Genomic DNA, 9,390 nt, shown 5'->3' with positions numbered 1-9,390 from the left:
TCTGTTATCTGATCTATATCATTGCTAGGTCTTTTTCTATGATTCATTTTTCTCCTAACGATAAGTAATATTTTTCTCCCTCACATGCCTGGTAATATTGAACTGGAGGTTAGACATTGTAAGTTTTATTTTGTTGAGAGTCTAAGCCTTGTTCTGGGATAGAGTTATGAAGAAATGTTCACTCTTTCCAGATCTGCCGTTCATCTTTATCAGGTGAGACCAGCACAGGCGAAATGGTCCTTCTGAGGACCAAGGCAGTACTCTTCTGAGTGCTCAAGCCCTGTTATCCCAATGTTTCTCAGCTCTGGTTGTGGAGAATGGAAACTGTCCCCAGCCCTCTGTGAGGCTTGGGAATTATTCCTCCTGCTCTTTCCCAGTGTTTCTTTTCCTTGCCCTCGGGAATTTTCTTCACATGCCGATTGGTAATCAACTAAGCTAACAGGGAAATTGCTGCAGCCCTCACCTCTCGGATTCTCTGCTTTGCACTTTCTTCCTACCTTGACTTCCCTAAATTCTCAACTCTCTCCTCACATCTCAAGGTGACTACTGTGCTCTGTTTAGGTTTCTCCTCCCTGAACTTCTGCCTGAAGATGCAACTGTAGATTTCCTTTATCTCCTTCTCATCTATAAGAGCATCATTCTTCTGTATTGCATTGCTGTTTAGTGTCTGAAAACTAGTCTTATTTTTTTCTATTTTTTTTTTATTGGAGTATAACTGCTTTACAAAGTTGTGTTAGTTTCTGCTGTACTACGAAGGGAATCTGGAGAAGGAAATAGCAACCCACTCCAGTATTCTTGCCTGGAGAATCCCATGGACAGAGGTGCCTGGCGGGCTTACAGTCCCTGGGATTCCAAGAGTCAGACATAACTTAGTGACTAAACCACCACCACCACCACCTGAAGTCAGCAGGTGGGAGGGAAGGGGACTGGGCAGGGCCTGAGATGCCCCTCCATCACCAAGAAGCTCCAGGACGCTACAAGACCCACAGAAAAACAAGGGGAAAACAGAGGCTTAGGTCTGGGTTCCCAAAGACTATTCTAGAAGGGTGCTGTGGTAGGTGAAGGTTTGGAGTGCTGGGATAACACAGGAACTCTTGGGCTGGAGATGGTGGTCAGGATGCTGGAGGAAGATGGCCCCCAGAGGTCTTCTGGCTCACATTGTAGCTCACCAGGGCACCCACTATGTCCCTGCTGGTGACCCAGTCTCTGCTTGATCACTTAGGTGTTAGGGAGCACAGTAGTCCAGGGGATGGCTCTAACCATGAGAAAGACCCGCTGCTGAGCTGAAGTCAACCTCTTTGTCTCTGGCCCGGCAACTTGAGGGCACATTGAATACCTTCCTATGTCCAAGGACACTCTTTCTCACTCCTCTGGGTCCTTAACCACCTCTCAAGGCGCTGCCCTGGGACCACGACCCTCTGAATGTGGCCCCTTTCGCCATCGGCTCTCTGGAAATATTTCTCCTACACTCCTCCCCTATGCCTGCTTTTACCTTGAATTGAATGTCACTAGAGAATGGAGGAGGCCTCCCTTGAGCTGGACAGTTTATCAATGGCATTAGTTTTATTTCAAGAATCAGGCTGAGCAAGTGGGTGTTTATAAGTTTTATCTCAACAGCTCCCTGAGCTAAACAGGCAGGGACTGGAGGCTCAGAAAGACTCAACACCACCCCAGGTGACACAGCCCAGAAGTGAGGCTGTAACCATGCCCCGGTCTGCAGCTCCTTCCACCACAGGGACCCAGAACCCCTGGGCTCTGTCTGGGGAGCTTCTTGTACAAAGGCAGGGGGAGACCACACTGGAGGGCTGGGGCACCACTGTTGGTTCTGTTCTGATGGGACAAGGTTTAAATGATGCCAGCTTGTCACAGCACAGTCCTTCTGGGACGTCACATTTCTAGACCTGGGGAGAGTCCTTCCCTGGAATATGCAGGGCATAAGCCCCGGAGTGGAGCTCTTCTCCTGCCCAGTTCTCAACCCCACTCCCCTGACCCTGAGAGGGGCTCCAGTGGCAGGCTTGGACTTGCCCTAGAGGGCCTCATGGCAGCGGGGCTCCTCCTGTCCTGGGGCACTTCGTGCTGCTGCGCCTCAGGGCCTGAAGCTTCCATTGAGTAAATGTGCCTGGAGAGAGGTTTTGTTTTTTTTTCCTTCTCCCCAATCTCCTTTTTATTTTCAGGATAAATGAAACCACATTTTAATCTCACATCTGAAATCTGGCTCCTGAAAAGCCATTGTCCAGGCTTGCATGACCTCAAGTACCCTGCAGTACTCCTCAGGGGCCCCTGTTCCCACAGGTGTTCTCTCTGTTGCTTGCTTTAGATCATCTCCCTTGAAAGGAGGGCCCAGCCTCCATGTTTCCCCAGGGCTAACATCTGCTGGATATTAAGGGATTCTTAAGCAGGGACTAGGGTGGCAAGCCCTGGGAGGATATCTCAGCTCTGGGCATCAACGCTCTCTTATGCTAAAGGCTCCCTGGGGCTTGGTGTATTCCAGAAGTCAGTAGGGATAGGATTAGAATCATGGGGAGAGATTTTAAAAGATGTTCAAGCTCCACCCCAACAGATTCTAGGATTCAATTGATTTGGGGAGAGAGATGCTAGCCTAGTAGAACAGGCATTGCTAGACCCAAAGTTGTGTGACCATGGGCATGTCATTTCCTATTTCTGAGGATAAAAGGCAGAGGCATAAGGCTCAAGACCTTGGAACCTAGTCCTGGGGAGAGCAAACTGGACGACGGAATTTCAAGAGATGGGGAAAGAGAGTTGGGGTTAGAATTCCAGGCTGCTGCTGGGCAGGGAGCTCCAAGCTAGGGAGGGCAAGGCTAGGCCACACTTCAGCACCCAAAACTGGCCAGGCAGGAGGCAGGACACAGAGCAACCAGGCAAAGCAGGGGTCTGAAGTGTGGGCCGACAGCATCCACAAAGACCAGGCCCCAACTATGCACAGCATGGATGCGAGTGGGCATCCACACATCACCTAGATAAATGAGGGAAGGTCTGGTTGATTCCAAGTTCAAGGGAGCTTTTTCCTGGGATAGGTCCTTCCCCACCACCCTAGATAGTCCAGCATACCAGACACCAGAAATGGAAGAGGGAGTCTTGGCAGGAAGGCTTGGAAATTAGGGAGAAGAAAGGGGCCAACTAGAAAATTCAGTGGTTTAGAAAGCAGGCCTGGAGATGTCCCCAAAGACTGATTAAGGTCATGAGGGGGACACCGAGTTCAGGTAGAGGTCTGTCCCTCCCTCCCCTTAGAGGTGGGTAAAGGCTCTCCTGAGGGACAGATACCAGACAGGACACTCAGAACAAGGAGTTGCCTGGGTGGCTGTCTTCCCATGAAGCCAACGCTAAGACCTTTGAGGCCTGGACAGTGGGCTCCGCAGGCACCTCCTTCACTTCAGAGAGCTGGATTTGCCTTGCGACCTAGCTCTTGCTTCTCACAGCGACGGTTTCACTTTCCCCTGCTTCACCTTGCACACCAGCGGCCCATGCATGGGTTAGAATGGCAGAGGCTTGTATGGGAATTTAAGTGCAGTGAGGCTTGTAAGAACTGGGTTGACAGTTTTAGAACAAGTGCTTACAGTCAGAAACTGAGCAGAGGGGAGTGGGGGTGGGTGTGAGCAGTGGTGTGGAAGGAGATGGACAGGCCTGTTTTTTTTTTTCAACTAGGCTGAGAAGATCCAAATAAATGCAAGCCTTACCTCAAGACTGTACTACCTGATGGCCGTTAACCTTGAACGCTACGGGGTAAATTGTGTTAAGTTTCACTTCCCCTGAACATCCTCTAGAAAACCGTTCCTAAAAACTCTAGGCCCACATGAATTTGCCCTTCCTGGAATCCTATAGCACCATGGTTCTCAAACTCGAGTATGTATCAGACTCATCTGGAAGGTAGAGAGTGCATGGCATCTTGAGAGTTTAATAGGTCTGGGGTGGGTCCTGAAAATGTGCCTTTCTTAGAAGCTCCCAGGTGATGCGATGGTGCTGGTCTGGGGACCACATGTGGAGAATTACAGCTATTAACACACACACTCCTCTACATCACAATTTCAGGCTTTATTTGTATTTTGTCTGGAATGAGTCTGGAATTATTTTCTGCACGTCAGTTGATCTCAGGCAGATTCTGATTCCTTGGGGCAGGGGTTGTCTGTTTCGTCTTCCACACTAATTAGCGTATTGTTGGACATACAGTAAATGAAATATATATTGAGAAGAACTTCAGAGAATTTGGTTTTTACAAGCATATAGGGATCAACTAAAGTTAATTTTAGGATTCCCACATTTTGCAAAAGAGCATCTATTTTTTTTTTCGCACCATTCACATTTGCAGAGAAAAATCTTAATGTACTTCAGCCATCTCCCAACCTCATGAAAGAAAAGCTTCAGTCTTGATTTAGGAAAAAAAAAAGAGTTCATTCCTTCATCCTTCCAAACAAGGTACAGTACAACTGACAACAATACACATTACTGAAAAACACAACGGCATTTTATATTGCTCACTACTCTTTAAATAAGTATAATCCAGATATTAAAGAAAGGAACTGCTAATCACATTAATGCATTACAGAAATCAAAATTAACTTACCACACAAAATAAATTAAAACATTAAATATTAACCTTTTCAGTGCAACATATACAGAAGTCAGAGTAACAAGTTCTAAAAAAAAAAAAAGCATCAGGTTTGTTATAATAAGATAGTGAAAAGTTGAACACTTCAGTATTATTACACTAGGAAGAGGCGTTGTGTTCAGTACTGTGTGTGTTTACCATGAGACCTTTTAGAAAGCCTGATAAAATCAGTGGCTAGAGAACAGGTCTTCTATTGGAACATTAAGAACAAACATACGTGTTCTTCTTGTTTTTGTGATGTCCTCCTTTGTCCTGGGCTTTTGAATCACCCCCCTGCCCCTTCCTCAGCTGAGCAGGTTGGGAGAAATCAAAGCCCAGATCCCACTATGGGATCAGGATCTCCCGAACAGTGTTGGAGCCTCTTTGAACTGTTCCTGTCAAAATGGCCTGGAAGACCAGCCAGCGGTCCACGTGCCGTGAAGCAGCCTGGACCCGGGGGAAGAGCAGCCAGAGGTACATGTACACTGAAGCAGCCTGGACCCGGGAAACCTGAAGATGCAGACACATGCTCCACCTGCATAGACCAAGCTCCCCAAAGCTCTGGAGGTGCACCTCCTCCCTCACCAATTCGGGTGGGGGTAATGTCAATTCTACCATCTCCTTTCATGGGAAAATAGAGTCTGGGGACATTCTGCCCCTCTCCTCTGCTGGCACACAAGTCTTGCTTGTTTACCACGTGTTCAGATGTGTCTTCCCAATCAGGATTGGCTGCTGTATATCCTTCCATCTAGAAGAAGATGTTTCCTGCCAGCATGCTTAAAGAAGTCACAGCCTGTACAGCAGTGGGAAAATCCAGGCTCCACTGAAGATTTGGAAGCAGTCTCTCTCTTCCCCTGCCCCTTTTAAATGGGGGTTTTGCATTTCTCCTGAGACAGATATTGGAAACAGCTGTGTTCCCCATCCCCTGGTTTGCAGCTGCTCACCAGGTCAGATCTTGGGAACAAGTCCCTAATCATAATGAACTTGGCTTTGTAAAAAGCAAGGAAACACAGGGAACCTACAGAGTTGGATTAGAAGACGATTTTTAACCTGAAAAGGGGGCATTTTTATATCTAACCAAAGAAGTACCAATGCCACAAATGGCATAGGAATCCAATGCTTAGTGGCCATTCTGATTTCTGAGAGAGAAATCACTAAAGAAGCAAGGTTCTCAAAACCTGGACATGGACAAAGGTCCGCCTTGATCCCAGCCTCTGCCTCCAACTCTCCCAGGGTGGCACACATTTGGGCCTGTGCACTGCATGGCTATATCAGCACTGGAAGCGGGGGGCACTGGCAGCTGTGACTGGAGCATTCACAGACACTAAGTATGAAGTCCCCACGGGAAATCAAGAAGGTTCTTGGTTCTCACCTCCTCACCCTTCTGCAAAGGCCCTTAGGTGCCTACAGACTGGACACTGATCCTTCCTCAGTAGGTGGAGAAAACCCCACAAGACATTCCCAATATCAGTTCTTGCTCTTTAAAGGCAACCAGACCTCAAACAGTCTCTAAAAGACTGAGGAAAGACTGTTCTAAAGTAAATATGTGATTTCAAGTTAAAAACCAATGATGCCACTCCACTTCCATTAGTCTCTCTATACCGGAATCAGACTTTCAGGAGAGCCCGATGAAAAAAGGGGGGGGGCCAAGCTGGGGTCCACAAACCAGTGTCAACTGCATCTCTGGGGGTGAAGCCCCAGCCCGCAGATCCGCTGCTGTAGGACCTGTGTAAGGAATGCGAACTTAAGCGTATATTCTCTCATGACTAGACCCCAGAAGCTATGTCAGTTACGCTGCTGGCGAACAGATCCCATTTCTAATCTCGGTGCTTTGGGTGCAGTGTCATTCAATACAAGTGCCAGAATTGCAACACAGGTCATATAATTTTCTTAACTGTGAGAAACACAGAGAAAATGCATTGAAATAGACGTGCTGGGCAGAAGAATTCCAGCAGGACAAAATGACCTGGTAGGAATTTCAAGCTCACTTGACATATTTTAAAAGTCCCTTTCATGAAGTGAGGAGCTACAGGCACTGAAGGGTTAATAGGTAGAGATCTCCCATTTTTCAAATATTGGTGAATAAGAGTTCCCTCACATAAGGAGTTTACAAATTATTTCATTGTTTCCCTGTTTGCAAATTTTAATAACAATTCCTAGGGATGAGCTCCACCATGAAGTTGGAGTGAACTGGGGTTTCCCACAAGCAGGCCCATTGGGTTGGAGAGTACCCAGGAGAACAACTTCTCCTTCTCTGAGGGAAAAGCAAGACCCACGTGATGGAGGCAGCTTATTAAGAGTTTTTGTTTTAAAACAAAAAACAAAAACCTAGCATCCTGAATGGAAAAGAAAAATAAAATTACTGGAATATTTCTCCTAGTGCTTAAAAATAAATAGGAAAGTTCAATTTGTTCTTTTCAAAATAAAGCAACAAATCAACCAAGTAGCAACATGGAAAATAAGTGACTGGTCCCCTTTCATGGGTGCAACTCCAAATGCCTGTTGCTCTCTGCTAAAGCTCTATGTCTAAACAGATTCTCGGACGGCCCACCACAAGGTTAACAGGTTTAATAAGAGCAGTGTAGTCACTGTCGTGTTTCCTCCCTGTAGATACACACACAGACTCTCTTCCTCTTCCTCAGTAAGGTGCCAGGTCTCCACTGTAAGCTCTGCTGACTTTTCAGCAGGAATGTATCGTAGGGCATTTACCAGTTTTGTGTATTAAATGGCATGATCTCTGAACCCCAATCTTTGCTCCCATCAGTAACTCCTCCTCTTCTTCCATCTCCACCCATCCTGGTGCTTCCCCCACCACCGCCCCAAGTTTTAGCTGTCCCAAAGAGACCAGGCATTTTGAATCAGTCTAGTTTTTTGGCAAGCAATACATGGATCATTGATGTAGATGTCTGAAAGGCTTTTACACTTTTTACACTGACTTAAGAGATTAAAATAAATCATCATCCATCTAATAAATAAGAAATTATCTCTGAGGACGGCAACAGCTCAGGAAGGTCTTCAACGTCATGTGTCCATGGAAGACACTGGGCTGCTTGAGGGTTTCATGACAGAGGACTGGCATGACTCCTCCTCCACTGGCATCTTCATGTAGCAAAAAGCAGTGATGCTTTTTTCCACCATTTTCCCCAAGAAGCAGATAAGAAAAAAAAACCTGTAACAATTATAGGAACTCCAGTGTCGGGCACGATGGAGACTATTCTGGGGAGACGGGTCTGGTATCCGTAACTGGCAGAACACACCTACACACACCTGGATGCAGATGACGAAGCACATAGGTCATTAGGTAAATAGGAGGTCCACCCCGTGCCATTCATTTCTGACCAGTCTTTAAACTGTGGTCCACCGATTTCTTCTCCAGGTCACACCGGATAACCCCAAGCAGACAGAGTTCTGGACAGAATTTTGAAGGAAGGCCCACGTAAGACAAAAAGCCTGCACAGGTGATGGCAGGCAGAGAAGGAAAGGCCTGCTGGCCCAAGCCTGGCAGCCCTTGCTGTGCCGAACTCAAGAAGCCCTTTTTCCCTCTGGCTGCTCCAGGCCACCTGGCAGAACTCCTCCTCTGGGCTCTTCAGACCACTGGAAGGAAGGAAAAACAGGTTAAGCTCTGCAGGCCACACTCCAGCCAGGCTGGGAAAACTGGCATGGGACAGAAACTTGGGGATGCACCAGCCCAAGTCACTGGGTTCTCTCGGGCAGTCAAGTCCACATTCTGCTGGTTCGACCACAGGGGCAGTAGCTCCTGAATCTGTGCTTTCAGCACCAAAGGAAAGAAGGGAATGGGGACACACACTGTTGAAGGCCTTCATTCAACTGGAGGTGATTCAGCCCATCTGCTGCCAGTTCCCTCATCAGCAGCGGCTTAGTGGGCAGCTCATGAGCTAGTCAAGGGCTCTGGCAGCAGAATGGCTTCCTCTAAGGCCATGGAAGAATAGACCCCCTTATTTCTCAATGGGTGGGCCCTGAGGGTCACCCCACTCCAGTACTTTTGCCTAGAAAATCCCATGGATGGAGGAGCCTGGTAAGCTGCAGTCCATGGGGTTGCTAAGAGTCAGACATGACTGAGCGACTTCACTTTCACTTTTCACTTTCATGCATTGGAGAAGGAAATGCAACCCACTCCAGTGTTCTTGCCTGGAGAATCCCAGGGACGGGAAGCCTGGTGGGCTGCCGTCTATGGGTCGCACGGAGTCGGACAAGACTGAAGCAACTTAGCAGCAGCAGCAGCAGGGTCCTGAGGGTATCCTCTGTGCCTGTCATGGGGAAGCAGGGTGCACCCAGTCCCCAGCAGCTCCTGAGTCCAGTCCAGCCTGGACATCTTCCTGCACTGGTCTCTCCCGGGTTCCCTGGAGGTGGAGCGTACCCATTGTCTTAAGAAGAGGGGCTTTAGCCTTGGCCATCTCTGCAAGGTCAGACCCATTGCTGGGTTTAAAGCCAACATTCTCTCAAAATGTAGGTAGAGAAGAAGTGACATTAACAAGAAATTTACTCCACCCTAAATGACTCTGCCAAGGTGCAGACTGAGGGTACAAAAATACTATCAATTTTCTTAAAAAGCCATACACAATTTTTTTCTATTGGTGTTATAAGACCAAACAAAAATGTTTATCTTCATTAGCTCAATGCATAGTACCCCGAGGTAGTGGAGGAAACGGGAGTGGGGAAGAGGCCCTGGGTCTCATCCTAGCTCCCCCAGGGACTCAGACCTTCCACACAGGTCTTTGGCAGACTCAGTTTACCCACACCCTCTTCAAGACTACTTCGAGGGTCAA

The 9,390-nt window shown here is 47.6% G+C and overlaps 1 protein-coding gene across 3 annotated transcripts in view; it reads right to left on the bottom strand.

Moving 5' to 3' along the window:
* Nucleotides 1–4,028: 4,028 nt before the first annotated feature.
* Nucleotides 4,029–9,390, bottom strand: part of TGFA (transforming growth factor, alpha) — a 113,710-nt gene continuing 108,348 nt past the window's right edge. For all 3 annotated transcript variants that reach the window (XM_010829798.1, XM_010829799.1, XM_010829801.1), the window contains one exon: nt 4,029–8,197. In XM_010829798.1, the coding sequence (XP_010828100.1) occupies nt 8,190–8,197 (8 nt within the window). In that variant the 3' untranslated portion in view covers nt 4,029–8,189. The remainder of the gene's footprint in view (nt 8,198–9,390) is intronic.

The sequence above is a fragment of the Bison bison genome, unplaced genomic scaffold (genome assembly GCF_000754665.1).
Source record: "Bison bison bison isolate TAMUID 2011002044 unplaced genomic scaffold, Bison_UMD1.0 scf7180017864508, whole genome shotgun sequence".
NCBI lineage: Eukaryota > Metazoa > Chordata > Mammalia > Artiodactyla > Bovidae > Bison > Bison bison.
Note: the sequence above shows the minus strand (reverse complement) of the source record. Positions and strands in the feature narration are given on the sequence as shown.